General features: G+C 46.5%; 1 protein-coding gene across 4 annotated transcripts; it reads left to right on the forward strand.

Annotated features, from left to right (window-relative positions):
* Nucleotides 1–608: 608 nt before the first annotated feature.
* LOC138207793 (myosin-11-like) lies at nucleotides 609–17741 on the forward strand. 4 transcript variants are annotated; one of them, XM_069165301.1, is made up of 41 exons: nucleotides 609–773; nucleotides 850–1020; nucleotides 1906–2062; nucleotides 2923–2950; nucleotides 3179–3278; nucleotides 3968–3988; nucleotides 4089–4181; nucleotides 4279–4342; nucleotides 4434–4532; nucleotides 4872–5015; nucleotides 5098–5193; nucleotides 5295–5413; nucleotides 5501–5653; nucleotides 6169–6342; nucleotides 6550–6723; nucleotides 6850–6964; nucleotides 7064–7257; nucleotides 7336–7457; nucleotides 8069–8138; nucleotides 8326–8486; nucleotides 8573–8681; nucleotides 8916–9047; nucleotides 9121–9327; nucleotides 10080–10217; nucleotides 10310–10433; nucleotides 10997–11168; nucleotides 11313–11525; nucleotides 11808–11952; nucleotides 12047–12253; nucleotides 12785–12889; nucleotides 12974–13126; nucleotides 13218–13466; nucleotides 14157–14369; nucleotides 14464–14676; nucleotides 14762–14923; nucleotides 15623–15751; nucleotides 15886–15971; nucleotides 16644–16767; nucleotides 17062–17270; nucleotides 17362–17470; nucleotides 17565–17741. In XM_069165301.1, the coding sequence occupies exons 1-41, from the start codon at nucleotides 609–611 to the stop codon at nucleotides 17739–17741; spliced, it is 5796 nt and encodes a 1931-aa protein (XP_069021402.1). The 4 variants fall into 4 exon arrangements, with proteins under 4 accessions (XP_069021402.1, XP_069021403.1, XP_069021404.1 ...); XM_069165302.1 differs by lacking the exon at nucleotides 3968–3988 and adding an exon at nucleotides 16139–16141; XM_069165303.1 differs by lacking the exon at nucleotides 3968–3988 and having other exon boundaries at nucleotides 690–773; nucleotides 4056–4181.
* Nucleotides 17742–19280: the final 1539 nt, after the last annotated feature.

Consider the following 19280-nt stretch of genomic DNA (forward strand, 5'->3'; position numbering starts at 1 on the left):
ACCACGGCTGGTTAATACACAGCAAGTACGTGAAAACCAATACGGTTATTAACAACAAGTTTCTGTCGCACACGGTGAAAGAATTCTTTCAGTAGGACTTGTAGTTTTCGTTTTGTGAGGTATTTCTCGAAACCTCTTTTCCGAGTCAGGCTCCGACTGTTTGTGTCCACGCGCGAAGGCTCACTGTCCACTGGAGGAGCGGGAATCGCCATAGCAACCGCCGACTCAGCAGGTGCAACCATAGTAACCAGTGAATTTTCCAGTTGTCCATACTACCCTGATATAATATGGGACGACACTGAATGATGAAAAGAAGAACATCAAATATGCTCATAAATCTGCAGGAACTTGAGCTGAAGGACTTGCTGTGTTTTGCCGTTCACATTTTCAGTACTTTTGTTGTTTGTGATGTCAACAGGCCAGAGGTCAATCCAAGGTCAGAGGTCAACTCAGCTCCCGTCAGCGCACCAGAGGCCGACCCCGACAACGAACCCGACGTCAACTCGACCGCCTCTGAACCCCCAGCGTTAGACTCCTCCTCCTCCTCCTCCGCTGACATCGCCGCCGCCGACTTCCTCCCGCCAGTTGCCGACGGTGACACTTCCAACATGGCTGACCCGGCCGCCGAAGACAAATCGTACCTCTTCCTGGAAAATGATTTCCGCAACAGCGGCGTGGCCCAGGCCGACTGGGCGGCCAAGAAGATGGTGTGGGTGCCGTCGGAGACGCAGGGCTTCGAGCAGGCCAGCATCAAGGAGGAGAAGGGCGACCAGGTACCGACGACAACAAGAGTTATCGTCTTTGAACGCAGCGCAGGGAAGCCGCTTGATCTCCGACTCTGTGCCGCAGGTGCTGGTGGAGCTCGCCAACGGTCAGAAGACGACGGTCAACAAAGACGACATCCAGAAGATGAACCCGCCCAAGTTCAGCAAAGTGGAGGACATGGCCGCCCTCACCTTCCTCAACGAGGCGTCCGTCCTGAACAACCTGCGTGAGAGATACTTCTCCAGCCTGATCTATGTGAGACCGCCTCTTTTTAGTTCAACCAAATTTTTGAGGTCCATTTCAAACCTGATATTTTGGTCCGAAATAAACGAAACCGGGCGTGAAAACGTCATAATAAAACCAAAAAGCAACAAGAAACCAAAATAAAATCAGTAAATTGAACGACTTATTGTGCTAAAAACAAATCAATGAAGCATTAATTCAACATCAGCAAAAAGGAAAATACAGACAAATCACGTCGATATGAAAGCTAATGTTCGACTGAAGTAACATAACGAGGTTGGTACGAACATCGGACTGACAGCGGAGGATAAATCCAGACTTCTTTTGACAGAAACCACAAAAAAGAACGAGGTGCTTAACTGGGATCAGTTTAAACCGACCGACCGAGGAAAAACAAAGACCGGCTTCACTCTCCTGGTCTGCGAGCACCGCGCGACTTAATATAAAGAAAACTAGGCGGTGAAGCCGAAGTCAGAGGGCTCCTTATAAAAAATAAAAAAAGAAAAAGAAATAAGACTTCACATGGCCTCCACATTCAGGCCTGAAGATCAGACGTAGACTCAGGATGTACCGGGAGGATCAACAGCTTAAACTTTTATTTTTTCAGTCAGTTCCAGAAAGTCTTAAAAGGGAACTGGATGTAAAAAAACATTTTAAAAAAAATCCAAGCTTCTGCATCTGATTCGGACTGCTGTGAAGAATCACTGCGTGGCCTTATAAGAGCAGGCGGCCACAAAAAATAAATAAATAAAGTCTCCGAGACTGAACTCGAGTTTGAGCTGAAACCTGCAGAGGATGATGCAGAATTTAACTTAAACCGATGTTGGTAAAAAAGAGTCCGATGCTCGCAGGAAGATAAGAGAGGATAAATGGTTTGCCGGTTTGTTCCCCCCCCAGACGTACTCGGGTCTGTTCTGCGTGGTGGTGAACCCCTACAAGATGCTGCCCATCTACTCCGAGAAGATCATCGAGATGTACAAGGGCAAGAAACGCCACGAGGTGCCGCCGCACATCTACTCCATCACAGACAACGCCTACAGGAACATGATGCAGGGTAACGGATTCGCTCTAATAACTGTGTGAAAATGTTCGTAGTCTTCGCGTGCAATACCGCTGACGGCCACTAGGGATTTACAATTTAGGAATTTCAGAGCTTTTTAAGATCTGGAGATTTCTGGTAATTCCCATATTTTGAGAATTTTTTGACTATTTCTTTTACAAATGATGCACAAATGAGCGTAAATCTCTGTGAAGGCAGCTGGACTTCTTTGAGTTTCTCTGCTTCCAGTTTCAGGGTCCACGGTGACATCACAAATGTTCACGTACCAGTCGTCACGTTAACGTGTGAACTCGGGTGCTGACGTTGATCAAGAGACAAAACTCTGATTTCTTCCTGTGTTTCTGTGCAACAGGACCAGCCTCTGAACCTCTACCTTGTATTTCCTTTGAGGTTACTTGCCAGTACTCCTGGTACAACTACAAATCAGGGAGGGAGGGAGATGCAGTCATGTAGGTTTTTTTTCTACTTTATAAAGCAGCAAACACACACGTTACCAAAGGAAATGTACCGGATGAGAGGTGAGCAGCCCTGAACCGAAGCCTCACAGCAGCCGCCGTGTCTCCGGACGGTCCGCCGGCGACCCTCACATCAACTCTGTAGTTTCCATTCGGGCCCCGGGATGGCCATACATGGAGCAGAGGAGACAAGATCACAGCGGTGGCGGGGAGCCCTGCATCCACCTGCTATTTTTAGATGATGTGCGCTACGGAAGCTAATCCCCCCCCCCCCTCCCCTCTCCTCCGAACGGGATCTCAGAGCCGCTTCGTGTCCGGGTGAAGCGGCCCGAGTTCATGTTTGGTCTGTTCAGCTTGGGTTCAGCTCACATTATCCTCTCTTCCCTCTCCCCTCCACAGACCGAGAGGATCAGTCTATTCTCTGCACGTGAGTCAAAACATGCAACACTTGACCTTTTTCCATCACTCACAGAGAGCATCAGCAAAGAATCCCACCAATCTTTTATTTCCTGATTATTTTCTTGACTACTCAACTTTTACAAAAAAAAAAAAAAACAGCAAATATTGTCACAGAATATGATCTTAAGTTAAAAAAAAAAAAGGACCTTCGGGCCATCCAGATGAGCTAACGGGACTCATCTGTCCCTCCTCCCAGAGGTGAGTCCGGAGCAGGCAAGACGGAGAATACCAAGAAGGTGATCCAGTACCTGGCCGTCGTCGCCTCCTCGCACAAAGGCAAGAAGGACGCCAGCCCGGTGAGTCGAGACGAGATGTTCGGAAGAAGTTTGTGAGGATTCTTTTCTGTTCGTAGCAGCCAAACAAGATAAAAACACAACATTTTGAAAGGTTTAGGTTTAAATAGTCAGACTCAGCGGATGTGAAACAACCTTTCAGGGATTTATCCATTTTAATATGCTAGTTTGAGATGACCCAGGCCAGGTTCGATCCCGGGCATGACGGTTATATTTCTGTCTGACTTTGAGCCCGACTCGCTCTGATTTCATTTAACGACTGCACGACCTCAAGGCTTGAAAACGCTTGTGAACCAGTAAATTAAGCTCACAAACTGCTGGGAACAAAATAATGTGGCTGGATTTTGTCTGATCGGCACAAAGGTGACAGTTTTTCCTTCATTTTAGGTCATGAAGTTCATTTTTAGTAAGTGACAGACGTGGAACTTCTTACTTTGAGTGGGAACCTTGAATAAAACCACATTAACAAGATGCTTTTAATAGAGATGTGCTGCATTTCTACGTTACAGCTGCTCTGTCTGTGTTTTTTAGTCTGGATTTATTGACGCTTGACCTCTGACCCCTGCTGCATTTAAAGCTCTCCTGTACACAGCCAATTATGGAGAAAACCTAAATGGAGCACCTTTTTAAAATAAATCTTCTCTTCTGTCATATCTCCGCTGATGGTTTTGTTTTCCTACCTCTTCTTGCAGCAACAGCAGCAGCTGGCCTACGTAAGTATCAACGTCTTCGTGTGAGTATCGTCTGGGTAAACGTCAGCGGTGAAACGCCGTGCAGAAGACAGAGATGTGTAACGTGGTTTTGGTGTCGCAGGGCGAGCTGGAGAAGCAGCTTCTGCAGGCGAATCCCATCCTGGAGGCCTTCGGCAACGCCAAGACCATCAAGAACGACAACTCATCACGATTTGTAAGAGTTGTAATCAGCCTGTTAATCAACAGACACAAAAATAAATGTCAACAACGAGCTGTACGTCTCAGACGTTGTCCGTCTTCTCTGTCCTCAGGGAAAGTTCATCAAACTCAACTTCGATGTGACCGGATATATCGTCGGGGCAAATATCGACACCTGTATCCTTTATCTGATCTCAGAGTTTCCCCTTTTTTTTCTTTGTTGAATTATACAAGTTTTAAATTAAAGACGTTTTCCTGATCTGATCAGACCTGCTGGAGAAGTCTCGCTGTATTCGGCAGTCCATGACCGAGAGAGCCTTCCACATCTTCTACTACATGGTGGCAGGAGCCAAAGACAAGATAAGGGGTGAGCAACTGAAACATCCGAACGGTGTCAGCACTTCCTGTTCTTTAAAAGGAACAACATGACGTTGTCCAGTTTTCCATCTTCTATCTTATGAAATCTGGTCATTTTGGTGATATCTATTTAATCCAGTTTTTCCAAATTGTAGAGCAGGATGTTTTCCATGGTTGTTCATTGATTTCTTCCCATTCCTCCTTTAATGCCATAATATTTGCTTCTTTCTCCCACTTTTCCGTTATATATAAGTCTAATAAACAAACTGTTTGTGCCTTTTTGAAGATGGCTGATTCTAAACCGGCTGCACAGATCAAACTGATGTCTTCCAACTTGTATTGTGCACAGAGGAGCTGCTGCTGGAGGACTTCAGCAGCTATCGGTTCCTGGTCGCGGGTCACGTGGAGATCTCCGGTCAGGAGGACGACGAGATGTTCATTGAGACGCTGGAGGCCATGGAGATCATGGGCTTCACTGAGGACGAGAGACTAGGTACTGCAGCAGCAGTTGCTCATGAAAACCACTCTTAGGACATTTCTAATCTTCGTCTTCTTCTTCCTCCTCCTCCCTACAGGGATGATGAAGGTGGTGTCCACTGTGCTGCACTTGGGCAACATCAAGTTTGAGAAGGAGAGGAACAACGAGCAGGCGACGTTGCCCGACAACACGGGTAACCCTTTAGAAAATACCACAAGCGGTTCTGTAACTGACCCTCTCATCGTCCAACTCTGACCTCCTTCTCCTCTTCCTCACTTTACCCATCAACCCCAGCTGCCCAGAAGGTGTGCCACTTGCAGGGCATCAACGTGACCGACTTCACCCGCGCCATCCTCACGCCCAGGATTAAAGTGGGCCGGGAGGTGGTGCAGAAGGCGCAGACTAAGCAACAGGTAACACAAAAAGCAAACATTGAACTGAACACAGAAAACAATTATTATACAGAGTTTCCCTTCACCTCCATCTTCCTCCACCTTCAGGCTGATTTTGCGATCGAGGCTCTGGCTAAGGCCATGTACGAGCGTCTGTTCCGCTGGATCCTGGCCAGAGTCAACAAGACGCTGGACAAGAGTAAGAGACAGTCGTCCTCCTTCCTCGGCATCCTGGACATCGCTGGCTTCGAGATTTTTGAGGTAAATTCTCATAGAAAACAAGCATCTAAATATGTTTTAGCACGAACTGAGGCGGTTTTCAGTCGAGCGTCAGAAGGTCGTGTTTCTCTGGCAAATTGCTCCCTTTAGGTCAAGCTCCTGCTCCAATGTAAGGAGTTTAAGGATCTCTGGGTCTTGTTCACATTGAGGGAAGGATGGAGCGGGAGATTAATGGTGTCCAGCAGGTAAATCAGGCATTATACTGGACTGTTTTGAGGAAGAGGAGCTGAGCCGCAAGGCAAAGCTTTCGATGTCCCAGTCGATCTACGCTCCAACCTTCACCTTTGGTCACGATCTTTGGGTAGTGCCCAGAATAATGAGATCGCAGATACAAGAAATGAATTTCCTCCTCAGGGTTCAGATGGGCTAAGACATCCGGAGGAAGCTCGGAGTAGAGTTGCTGCTCCTTCACGTCAAAAGAAGCCAGTTATAAGGATGGATCCTTGGACGTTGGAGGTTTTCTAGGCACGTCCATTCAGACCTCTCGTCTCTTGCAGGACAACTCCTTCGAGCAGCTGTGCATCAACTACACCAACGAGCGCCTGCAGCAACTCTTCAATCACACCATGTTCATCCTGGAGCAGGAGGAGTACAAGCGGGAGGGCATCCAGTGGAGCTTCATCGACTTCGGTCTCGACCTGCAGCCGTGCATCGAGCTCATCGAGAGGCCGGTCAGCACAACACACACACACAAACACACATGATCCACCTCAACAGTTTCATGGATTTACGCTTAAAGTATTGAATCATTCTTACTTATAAGCAAAGCGTAAGAAGAACATCTAAGAGAAATTGTTCCACCTAAAGATCCGTCTAAAGGTGGACTTCCTGAAGGCTTTAAGAAAGGACTTATCTGTGTGTCCTTGGATGTCGTGCAGAACAACCCTCCGGGCATCCTGGCCCTGCTGGACGAGGAGTGCTGGTTCCCCAAAGCCACCGACGTTTCGTTCGTGGACAAGCTGCTGAACACCCACACGGGTCACGTTAAATTCTCCAAACCCAAACAGCACAAAGACAAACTGATGTTCTCGGTGCTGCACTACGCTGGGAAGGTGAAGGGAACAATGATCTTTATAACTGTACATTTAAGTAAACAATCAAAACAGCATGTTTGCCAACAGCTTTGTTTTAGGAAATTGTGAAGTGTTTTTAATAACCAAGCATCTACGTATTTCCAGGTCGACTATAATGCAGCCAATTGGTTGACAAAGAACATGGACCCTCTGAACGACAACGTGACGGCTCTGCTCCAGAACTCGTCCAGCAACTTCATCCAAGACCTGTGGAAAGACGGTCGGTCCTCCGCAAGAGGCCAAACATCACATTGTGTAGCCGCAGTAATCAAACGTAGTGTAAATCCTTCCTGTGTTGTCGTTCGCCCCCCCCGTTCAGCGGATCGAGTGGTGGGTCTCGAGACGATGGCCAAGATGTCCGAAAGTTCGGCACCCACCTCCACCAAATCCAAGAAGGGCATGTTCCGCACCGTGGGTCAGCTGTACAAGGAGTCTCTGGGCAAACTGATGACTACGCTGCACAAGACGCAGCCCAACTTCATCCGGTGCATCATCCCCAACCACGAGAAGAGGGTGAGAGGTCGTCGTGGTCCGCGTGCATCTCTCCCGACTCTGATTTGTACATTCATTTGCTTGTTGGTTTGGCTGCAGGCCGGCAAGATGGACGCCAACCTGGTGCTGGAGCAGCTGAGGTGCAACGGCGTGCTGGAGGGCATTCGGATCTGCAGGCAGGGATTCCCGAACCGCATCGTGTTCCAGGAGTTCAGGCAGAGGTGATGAGCTAATTATTATTTCTTTATAGGCATCAGTAATAATTCTAACGGTGTTTATACTAGAAATGTAGATTTCATTTTTAAGTTCTCTGTTTGCATTGTTGAGGCTTCCTCTCGGAAGGAAATTGAGATTTTCTACACAGATGATATTCAACTATACAATTACCTCCGTTTTATAGAAATCGTTCGACGGATCCTCGATCCTCTGAGATATTGGCATCTCTATTTTCCCGGCTTTGACGTAAATGATTTGGTTTGGTCCTGAAACCAGCATATATTGAGACGATTAGCTCATTAGCTTAATTCCCTTTCCGCCTGCCTTTACAAGGTTTCCCTCGTCTGCAAACAAGTGGTCCAAAATGTTGCTCAAGCCTCTTCTCCACTGAATTTAGCGGCTCGGCTCGACTTTACTAGTTTCTTTTTTGTGTTTTTTTCCGTTGTCCATGGATGGCTCGAGAACTGCGTAACCGTGGACACCTTTAAAAAGCAGCTTAACTATTAAACAAAACAACAAAACTCTGCAGGATGTATTTATTTCCCATAAACAGGCTGATTATAAACCTCGTACCTGTGACGTCACAGGAAGGTGACAGCTGTTGTGTTGTTGGCAGGTACGAGATCCTGGCTGCCAACGCCATCCCGAAAGGCTTCATGGACGGGAAGCAGGCGTGCAGTCTGATGGTGAGCTGGACGGAAACAAACACAGTCACAAGATTACTGAAGATGTTTTGTTTTGAAACATTAGGTTAGGTAGTTACTTTAGTTGGACGTCATTTGAATGTGAATTTAACTGGATTCTGAAACCAGAGAAGCAGAGGTTTCTTTCTACCTTCCCTCTTTTTAAACACACCCTTCTCTTTGTCTCCAGGTGAAGCACCTGGATCTGGACACCAACCTGTACCGTATCGGTCAGAGTAAGATGTTCTTCAGGACGGGCGTTTTGGCCCAGCTGGAGGAAGAAAGAGACTTAAAACTGACCGTCGTCATCATCGCCTTCCAGGCACAAGCGAGAGGCTTCCTGGCCCGCAAGCAAGTAGTGATAGCCGGTGTCGTCCTGTCACTGCCCGTCGGGGCTCCAACCGCTGATTCTTCTTCTTCTCTGTTTGTGCTTTCAGAGCTTTCAGCAAACGTCAGCAGCAGCTGAGCGCCATGAAGGTCATCCAGAGGAACTGCGCCTGTTACCTCAAACTCAAGAACTGGCAGTGGTGGAGGCTGTTTACGAAGGTTAAACCTAAATCTTTGTGTTTATAATCAGAGACATCTAATTATCACAACAATTTAATACAAAGTTTTACCGGAAGCAGAAGATAGTGCTCCCATTAACAGTTTTTCGACAGGAGAGCTGTGTGTGTAATTTTACACAGATTATTTCGGAACCTGACACTTAAAGTGGATTAAAAAAAATGTTTTTTTATTTAAGAACTAATAGGGTCTTTTTTTTCTTTGGTTTATCATCAGGTGAAGCCGCTGCTGCAGGTGACCAGACAAGAGGAGGAAATGGGTCAGAAGGATGAGGAGCTAAAAGCAGCCAAAGAGGTGGCGGCGAAGAGCGAGACCGAGCTGAAGACCATCACCCAGAAACACACGCAGGTGAGACGCGCAGGTGTTTGAACTTTATTAACCTTAAAAAGAGCAGGAAGTCAGGAAGTGAGTCTGTCGGCAGCTGATGGAGGAGCGAGTGCAGCTGGAGACGAAGCTGCAGGCGGAGACGGAGATGTACGCCGAGGCCGAGGAGATGAGGGTGCGACTGGAGGCCAAGAAGCAGGAGCTGGAGGAGGTGCTGCATGACATGGAGTCCCGGCTGGAGGAGGAGGAGGAGCGCAGCAACTCCCTGCAGCAGGAGAGGAAGGACATGGAGCAGCAACTACAGGTCTGACACACTATTATTGTTGTTATGGGTATTATTCATATTCTTTTTCCACTGACCTACATGTTTTTTGGCCTTTAATTATTATTATTATAAATAAAAAAAATTGTTTATAAAATGTGAGAACTCAGTAAATCTTCAGCAAATTACTGTCACCTCTGTTTAAAAAAAAAATGCTTTCAACAACTATCTGACTGACAAAACTTTTACCAATTTAAATTTATGTCGATTATCTCTATTGATTATGATTATTTGACTGATGGTCTCATCCGTAATGGTTTTATTTTATTTTATTATACTATTTTATCTCTCCAGTTGAGCCAAAAAGTGAATATATAATATAAATATTAAGAAAATCAAAAAATGTTAATGTACAATTAAGAAGTTTTAATCAGAAAATTTTATATACTGGATATTATCAACTTAAAATGATAATTATGATTAAAAAAATAATTTGAGATTTCATACACAAAATGTGGCTCAAAATGATTTATAAAAGATTCAACAAGTAAAACAACAATTCAAATATTGATATTTGTTAAAAAGAAAAATATATAAAGCAAAATAACAAAACGTTAAAAACCCAGAATCATCTGCATTTATTATAACTAAAACCACATTCACCATCACTATCTTAAAAACTGTAGTCAAATAAGATGAAGCAGAAGTAAAACAGGTTCCAGATAAAAGCTTGTTCTCTATATATTGTTATATTTTGAGCTGCTTTAATTTTGTCCGGTGTTTTTTTGCTGCAGCTCATGGAGGCCCACATCGTCGAGGAGGAGGACGCTCGTCAGAAGCTGCAGCTGGAGAAAGTGACCGTGGAGGGAAAAGTGAAGAAGCTGGAGGAGGACGTTCTGATCATGGAGGACCAGAACAACAAACTGCAGAAGGTAAAAAAAAAACACCAAAAAAACAAGGTGCAGCTTCAGATGTATGCAGAGTGTTTCATACCTGTTACAGTATTGCGCTCTCGTTGTTGTAGGAGAGAAAGCTGCTGGAGGAGAGGATGGCCGACGTGACCTCTAATCTGACCGAGGAAGAGGAGAAGTCCAAGAATCTGACCAAACTGAAGAGCAAACACGAGTCCATGATCTCAGACCTGGAGTGTCAGTCGTATTTCTACTGGCATCCGATCTATCTGGTTTTACTCACTTCTGATGACTTCTGTCGGAGAATGAAAATAATTTACTCAAAAATCTGTCTGTAGAACATAAAGCTTTAGTATATATTGTTTTTAATAGAAATACTTAAAAAGCTGAAAAAAAAAATCAAACTTTTTTCAGTCTTTTACAATAATGGAAAACCATCAAGTCCATAAACTGTATATAAAAGTGGACGTAGCTTCCAGGTCTGACAAAAGTGCCTTAAAATGCAATATCACCAATGGCCACTAGGGGCTGACTCCATAGACTCCCATTCAACTTCTCTCATCAAATCCAAAGTGAATAAAATGTGTCCATCAGTTATCTCGGTGTTGTTAGCTAAAGTCACTCCTTCTTATTAGTTTTCTGGAGGTCCATCTGAAAATAATCCCTCATTCATTAGAAAATAATTATTGACAAAATCAGTATTAACAAACTTTCCAGAAGTTCGAGTTCTGAATATGATTATTGATTTGTTTTCCCGTCACACCTCTGCACAATCTGAATCTTTTGTCCGGTGTGTCCAGTGCGTATGAAGAAGGAAGAGAAGGGCCGTCTGGACATGGAGAAGGCCAAGAGGAAGGTGGAGGCGGAGCTTGCCGACCTGCAGGAGCAGCACGCCGACCTGCAGGGTCATCTGGACGACGTCCGCGGCCAGCTGGCCGGCAAGGAGGACGAGCTGCAGGCCACACAGGCCCGGTGAGACGGACCGGACCAAAGATAACGCTCCTATAAAATATGGGTTGAAGGTTCAGACTCTGGGGACCAGGAATATTCACAGAAAATATCTATCAAAACGTAAGCCTTTCCACGCACAAAATCATCCTTTTCTTGTGTCCACAGCCTGGAGGAGGAGAGCGGCCAGCGGGGGGCAGCCGTGAAGCGGGTTCGGGAGTTGGAGACAATGCTCTCGGAGCTGCAGGAGGACCTGGAGGCCGAGAGGTCAGCGAGGGGGAAGGCCGAGGCGTCTCGGCGGGACCTCGGGGACGAACTCAACGCTCTGCGCACCGAGCTGGAGGACAGTCTGGACACGACGGCCGCCCAGCAGGAGCTCCGGTCTGCACCATCCTCTAAATCAGCCACATTTTTAGCTTAATAATATATTTTTTTTAAATGTTTTATTCATAAACAACATTCCTTTAGTTTTCAGCCTTCAGAACCCATCCTGAGTACATTTCTTGGTGCTAAACACAGATTATAAACGGCACAAAGCCGATGCAGGAAACAGCAGGTTCATCTGCATAAAAGCGGAGCTCAGCTGGTTTCAAGCAGCTGTAATCGGGTTTCTCCTCCTGTGGGACGAGTTGTTGTGACGCGAACGTTGTTTGCGGTCGGCAGGGCGAAGCGTGAGCAAGAGGTGGCCATGTTGAAGAAAGCCATGGACGAGGAGGGGCGGAGCCACGAGGCCCAAATCCAGGACCTGAGGCAGAAACACGGCCAAGCGGTGGAGGAGCTGTCGGAGCAGCTGGAGCAGGCCAAACGGGTCGGTCGACCCAAAAATCTGAAAAGTGACCAACGTCTCGTGGAGAATTGTCCTAAACATTAAATTTCATTCGGCGCCGCTTCTCTTCGTCCAGGTGCGGGCCGGTCTGGAGAAATCCAAGCAGGCTCTGGAGAAGGAGTCGGCAGATCTGAGCGCCGACCTGCGATCCCTCGCCGGCGCCAAGCAGGACGTGGAGCACAAGAAGAAGAAGGTGGAGGGTCAGCTGAACGAACTGCACTCCCGCTTCAACGAGAGCGAGCGGCAGAGGACCGAGCTGGGCGAGAAGGTCTCCAAGATGACGGTGAGTCACCAGAATACTATATCCAATGAGTCACTGGTTGCTATGACGATTCCCGCCGCTCCAAGGGTCGGTAAGCTTTTACGTACACTTGCGGATACGTTCATTTCACTGGAGAGTTTTTGGCCATTTTTTTTACATTATTCCAGATTGATGTTTTGATGTATTTTTTTGTCGCAATTTTTTTTTTTTTTTTTTAAAGCTGCAGGACGAGTTACGCAGTAAAAAAAAAACCAGGAGAAGAATAAGTATGAGTTATTGTAATAGTGCGCCACTAAACTCTGGTAGCAACTTAAAATAGTTCTGCATTTCTGCAAATCTTGCTAAATATTTGACAGACCTTAAAAACAAGTGAATAAATAAAAACAATACAATTAGGAAACGCAATAAAACGCGAATCACTTGAACTAAATTACTCAGCAGTTTAGAGTCAAAGAAAGAATTTTGGAGGTAAATTTCAGGAGAGTTGGTGACGTTCAGCGTTTAAGAGACGAAAGCAGCTCAGGACCAACTGGAACTGTCTTTGTGTTCCAGATGGAGCTGGACAGCACGACGGCTCTGCTGAACGATGCCGAGGGAAAGAACATCAAGCTGAGCAAAGACGTGTCCGGTCTGTCCTCTCAGCTCCAGGACGCACAGGTGAGGACAAACACACCTGTTCACGTTCCCTGATGTACCAGTTACACCCAAAGTGAGAGCTTTGTCCACGTTCTTCTCCTCCAGGAGCTGCTGTCGGAGGAGACGCGTCAGAAGCTGAACGTGTCCGGGCGTCTCCGTCAGATGGAGGAGGACAGGAACAGCCTGATGGAGCAGCTGGAGGAGGAGACGGAGGCCAAACGGGCCGTGGAGAGGCAGGTCTCCGGCCTCAACGTGCAGGTGAGGACACCTGAAAGAGAGCCAGGAAAAGAAAGAGGGGCTCCGACGGACAAAATACGTCTTCACGTATCTGCTCTCTACCTTTCGTCAGGTGTCGGACTACAAGAAGAAGCTGGACGAGATGTCGGGGACAGTGGAGCTGCTGGAGGAGGGGAAGAAGCGACTGCAGCGCGACCTGGAGGCGGCCAACAACGAGTACGAGGAGAAGGCCTCGGCCTACGACAAGCTGGACAAGAGCCGCGGCCGGATGCAACAGGAGCTGGAGGACGTCCTCATGGACCTGGACGGCCAGCGGCAGCTCGTCTCCAACCTGGAGAAGAAGCAGAAGAAGTTCGATCAGGTCCGGTTGGCGAGGAAATAATGTTCTGGAGGCTTTTGCAGACATACGGGCGACAATTAGGAGAAAATTACCACCTGAAGTGAAGCAAAACAGGAGGAGAGAAGACTTGATATTTCATTTGAGGGCCCCAGTATGTTTTTTAAATACCAAGTTGCTACTGTTCAATGACGACATCATTCATGGTTTCGCTCTGAAACGTTCTTTCTCCGAGTTAGAAAATAAAATGTTCGCTGTTTTTTTTTTTTTATCCGCCCCCGTTTGCCGTTAAAGTTCCTGCATTACGCCTTAAATACAAACTCCACACTTCCTATTTGCATATCAAATTAAAAGCCCTCTAGGTTTTCAGGAGACAGAAATCTTTCATTTTCTTAACAAGGCTTTTATTGTGAAACATTTCCAGGATATTATTGTACGTAAACTTGCCACCGTAGGAAGAGCAGTTACACGACCTGAGAAACGAGCTACAACTTAACCGTGCCAGCGCAAAAACGGTATTTTTGATGGCTTAAGAGCCAGATGTGGACGAACAGCTGTCAGAAACAATGTCGTGCTCTTTAAAAAGCTAAAGTTCATCTGTTTGGGTTTTTAAAAAGGTCACATTTTGCAGGTAAAAATGCTGCGAAACCTTTAGAAACAGGTGTTTAAATGCTTGTGCTTCCCGTTTACCTCCACTCTCCTCGGGTTGGTCAGATGCTGGCCGAGGAGCGAGCCGTGTCCTGCAAGTTCGCCGAGGAGCGCGATCGAGCGGAGGCGGAGGCGAGGGAGAAGGAGACGAAGGTGCTGGCTCTGGGCCGAGCGCTGGAGGAGAACCAGGACTCCCTGGAGGAGGCGGAGAAGACCATGAAGACGCTCCGAGCTGAGATGGAGGATCTCATCAGCTCCAAGGACGACGTGGGGAAGAGCGTAAGAGGCTAAAAAAAAAAAAAAAGAGACAAAAGCTTCACTCAGGTGGGTTCATCAGAATAAAAGATGGACAACGTTTGTGATTATTTGTCAGGTGCATGACCTGGAGAAGGCGAAGCGAGGCCTGGAGGCCATCGTGGAGGAGATGAGGATGCAGATGGAGGAGCTGGAGGACGAGCTGCAGGTGGCCGAGGACGCCAAGCTGCGTCTGGAGGTCAACAGTCAGGCGATGAAAGCTCAGCACGAGAGGGAGCTGCAGGCCCGCGAGGAGATGGGCGAGGAGAAGAGGAAGCAGCTCGTCAAACAGGTGCAGCAACTTCCTGAAATACCTGAGAATAGAGAATTTACTGAGCGCTTCATCACGTCGTCACGTCTCTCCACGTCTCCGTCAGGTGCGTGAGCTGGAGTCGGAGCTGGAGGAGGAGAGGAAGCAGCGAGGTCAGGCGTCCGCCGGGAAGAAGAAGCTGGAGGGGGAGCTGAAGGACATGGAGGACCAGCTGGAGGCCACCAGCAGGGGGCGCGACGAGTCCATCAAGCAGCTCCGCAAACTCCAGGTCAGCACCACCGGCTGTAAATGAAAGTGGACGTAGCTTCGTGGGGCGGAAAAATGTGTACAAGTGTAATACCACCGAGGGCCAGTAGGGGCTGCCTCCAAAAAGGCTGCCTAGTTTTCTGGTGTTTTATCGGAAAATAATTCCATCATTAGTTCGATATTAGTCCTTAAAAATCAGTATGTTTAGGGGTGTGTCTGTTTGATTGACAGGCCTGGGGTGCAGTCAGGTTTCTGGTAGAGGTGGGCGGGGCTTAGTGTTCTCTAAGTCAGATTCCCCCCTCGCTCCTCCCCAGCTCGTCCAAATATGGTCACTTCTGGCTCCAAAATATCAAGATGGCGACGGCCAAAATCCGAACTCGATCAGTCAGCACACACACTTTTACTTTTCAGTGAATAATTTCTATTATCATTATTATTATTATTATTTATATGTTTTTCATTTAATAAGAATTCAAAGCTCCATAACAACTAAAGGTATTCTTTTGAAAAACAAATGATAAACATCCTCTTTTGGAAGGAATCAGCATTTATTAAAATAATCTGCTGAATGAATAAACATAAATGTTTCTTATAATCATGACCAAGAGCTTCCTGTATTCTTTAACTCCTGTTCAGACAGTTCCTCGGCATGACCTCGCTATAGGATCCGATTTGAACCGGTTAACGCTTTGGTACGTGCCGCTCTTCGCTCCCCTCACAGGGCCAGGTGAAGGATCTCCAGAGGGAGCTGGAGGACTCTCGTGCAGCCCAGAAGGAGGTCATCACCACGGCCAGGGAGTCCGAGCGCAGATCCAAGGCCATGGAGGCCGACATCGTCCAGCTGCATGAGGCGAGCCATCGTTTGGGATCATTTTGTGACATCAGATCTTAATATTTTAACTGCATGTGCAGATTTAGTCAGTAAATCATCAATTTATTTTTTTGAATGAATTTATCACCTCTCTTCTTCCTCTTTCTGTCCAGATGTTGGCAGCAGCTGAGAGAGCTCGTAAGCAGGCGGAGACGGAGAGAGACGAGCTGTCTGAGGAACTGGCCAGCAACTCTGGAAAGTAGGTTTCTTTGTCTTATTAATATACATTTGAAGGTAACGAGCACGTCTCACTGCGCGTCACCTTCACTGTGATGATACGGGCCTTTATTCTACTGGGGACAATGAATATTCACCAAACATTTCCTGGCTCATCATTACATTGAGATACATCGTCATACATTACAGAGGGTTTAAAGGAAGATTTAGCCTGATGGAGTAAAAGTCAGGTGGGTCAATAACTTTGTAAGAAATATCCTCTGGGGACCGTGAATATCTGCCGAAGGTTAATGATCGTAAAGGTTTTGTGGTGCTGGCAGGAATCTGCAAGTCCAGCAAGCGAACTGGAATTTGGGGATTTATAGATAAAGATGTGCATTATCTAAATGTTTAATCTTACGGCCTTTAGACAGCGTGTGCAGGACGAATAACGACACGCAGAATATTTTGCATTTTTTTTGCATATTTAATCTTCCAACCAGCAGCGATGTGAATTTCCGACAGTTGTTCATAAAAAGGTTGGAATAGATCGGCGTCAGCTTCAGAAAAATGGACTCAACATCACGCGGTGACAAAAACAGCAGTTTCAAAAATATACATTGATGTGCAAATTAAAGTGTAAAGATTTACGGTGCAAATCGTCTGTACAACTGGACCGAGTGTGGCGCCGTAACTTCCTCGTCCTCCTGCTCAGGTCCATTACGTCCGACGAAAAGCGCCGTCTGGACGCGAAGATCTGCCAGCTGGAGGAGGAGCTGGATGAGGAGCAGACCAACGTGGAGAGCCTCAACGACCGGCTGAGGAAGAGCCAGCAGCTGGTAGGTTTGGTGTGGACAAGAGAAGGGGCGGGGCCTATTTCAAGCGTCTTATTTACGGTTTTTGATTTAGTACAACCTAAAAAACTGAAAAAAACGTAACACAGAATGAAACAACAAAAGCTCATACACAGATTTCATGCACAAATAAGAAAGTAAAGGTCCTAGAATAGATCCTTGTGGTGCGCCGTAGGGTAACTTTATATTGTTTGTGGTCCTCTACAGATAGAAAAAAAGTTATTTGACAAAATTATGATACGAGTTTTCATCTTCGTCGTCCTGTCTCCGGTTGTGTAGGTGGATCAGCTGGGATCAGAGCTGGCGGCGGAGAGATCTTCGTCCCAGAGCAAAGAGGGATCCAAGCAGCAGCTGGAGAAGCAGAACCGAGAGCTGAAGGCCAAGCTGCAGGAGATGGAGGGCCAGGGCCGCTCCAAGCTCAAGTCCTCCATCGCCGCCCTGGAGGCCAAACTGAGAGAGGTCGAGGAGCAGCTGGAGATCGAGAGCAGGTACTGGTGCATGGTGGGAAATGGAGTCAAAATCCAGAAAGAAATCCAGACGCTGAAAGACACGACATTTTGTGCGGTTTCCGTTGTGCAGGGAGCGCCAGGCCAACGGCAAGAATCTGCGTCAGAAAGAGAAGAAACTGAAGGATTTAAGCATCCAGATGGAGGACGAGAGGAAGCAGGCGCAGCAGTACAAAGACCAGGTAACCATCGTTTATCATTTATCATCACGCCTTCAGCCACATAACCCGGAAATGAAAAAAAAAAAACGCTTGTGTGATTGGCCGCTCCCTGTAGGCGGAGAAGGGCAACGTGCGGGTGAAGCAGCTGAAGCATCAGCTGGAGGAGGCGGAGGAGGAGGCGCAACGCGTGGTGGCGGGCCGCAGGAAGGTGCAGAGGGAGCTGGACGAGGCCACGGAGGCCAACGACGCCCTGAACAGAGAGGTGGCTTCGCTCAGGAGCAAACTGAGGTAACGAGCTGAACGCAGAGACGCCGAACAACCGCGACGAGAAATGTGTTGAAGCCGGAAGCACGTTTTTACAAATAAACCCAACATCAACAAGCTTTATCCAGATTCATGATATTCTGTTTGAGATCTCGATTCGGAGGCAGACTGATACTGGATTTTTGAGGCAAATACTAACTATGTTATGTCTCAGCTGATTATTTTTCTCCATTTTTTTCTCCCATGTCCCGGATAAATCCTTCAAAAGCTCCACATCAGTTTCTACGCAGACGACTCCCTCGTCTATTTCTTACATTTGACGTGTTAAAAAACGGTCATTCTCAAAACTGTCATTACTTCAACTCAAAAAAACTGTCGTCGTCTTCAGGTTTCTAGGATGGGGACTGAACTTTAATACTTTTATGGTTAACGACGAAATTTAACAGCATTTGCGATACGTAGCCTGTACTTGGGCTAACGTACATAAAAGTCACTCGGTTTCAACTTTAGCTAATCGTACATTAGAACATCTAAATTTTCACTTTAAAAAAAATATATATATTTTCAATTTCTCAACTTTTCAAACTTCATTTTTCAATAATAATGTGTTCACATGCACAAATTCGCACAATGATTTATTTACCATTGTGTCACTATCGGTCTCAAAAATCCAGAATCAGTCGGGCCAAATTAATTGAAAGTTCAGTTTGGGTTCATAAAAATGGATTTAAAGGTCAATAATAATCTGTGTTAACTCGAACTAAATAAGCTATTAGACCTGTAATAGTGAACAAACCACGAATAAATACAATGATTTCAAGTATTATATATAGATAATTGTTAATAGTAATTATTTATAATGAAACCTTTTAGTAAAGAGCTGTGAAGGCGTGAGATCACTTGTGATTTTAAATTTCCTCTTCCTCCTTTCATCTGTTTCACATCTGTCTTCAGAAACTGCTGATCTGCAAACTGTCCTCAAAGCTCCTCCCCTAACGGGCTTTTTATTTCCTCATCACTGTCCTGTCGAGATTTCAGGGGCTTCAACTTTTTATTTTAAATCTCCCTTTGCAACAAGCCTCCTTCTCTGCTCTTCCTCTGTCCTTCACCTCCCTCTGACCCTCCTCTTCCTCCTCTTTTCTCTTCCTCCTGATGGGGTCGGGTGTTCCCAGGCGTGGCGGCGGGGAGGTGGTGTTCAGCAGCCCCAGTCCTCGGAGCAGCGGCGGCGGCGGCATCAGGAGCCTCGGGCTGGGAGGGAGCATCAGCAGGAGGAGCACCATCAAAGAGAACTCAGTGGAGCTGCAGGAGGAGGAGCCTCCTTCCTCATCTCCTCCTCCTCCTGCCAGCACCCCCCCTCCGGAGCAATACGAGGAAGACTACTACCCCGACGAGTAGACGGACCTGACGCCGTGTTGTGTTTGATATTTTTTACACTTTAAATTTAAAAGAAACAACCACAGGTTTATGTTTGAATTGGAAATTATTTTTTTGGTTTGTAATTAATTATAAACAATTTTATAAAGGAAATTATTCCCAACAGAAAAATTACATCATAACATTCACGAGA

Source organism: Embiotoca jacksoni, unplaced genomic scaffold (assembly GCF_022577435.1).
Source record: "Embiotoca jacksoni isolate LCO1_2020_lvr unplaced genomic scaffold, fEmbJac1.0.p SCAF_34, whole genome shotgun sequence".
Lineage (NCBI taxonomy): Eukaryota > Metazoa > Chordata > Actinopteri > Embiotocidae > Embiotoca > Embiotoca jacksoni.

What these genes read in the sequence shown, in the direction of transcription:
- LOC138207793 (XM_069165301.1), top strand. Translation starts at nt 609, where the DNA reads ATGGCTGACCCGGCCGCCGAAGACAAATCGTACCTCTTCCTGGAAAAT. An exon ending in CTGGCTTCGAGATTTTTGAG is followed by an intron (nt 5,654 to 6,168) that starts GTAAATTCTCAT and finishes CGTCTCTTGCAG; the next exon opens with GACAACTCCTTCGAGCAGCT. An exon ending in CTGGCCAGCAACTCTGGAAA is followed by an intron (nt 15,972 to 16,643) that starts GTAGGTTTCTTT and finishes CCTCCTGCTCAG; the next exon opens with GTCCATTACGTCCGACGAAA.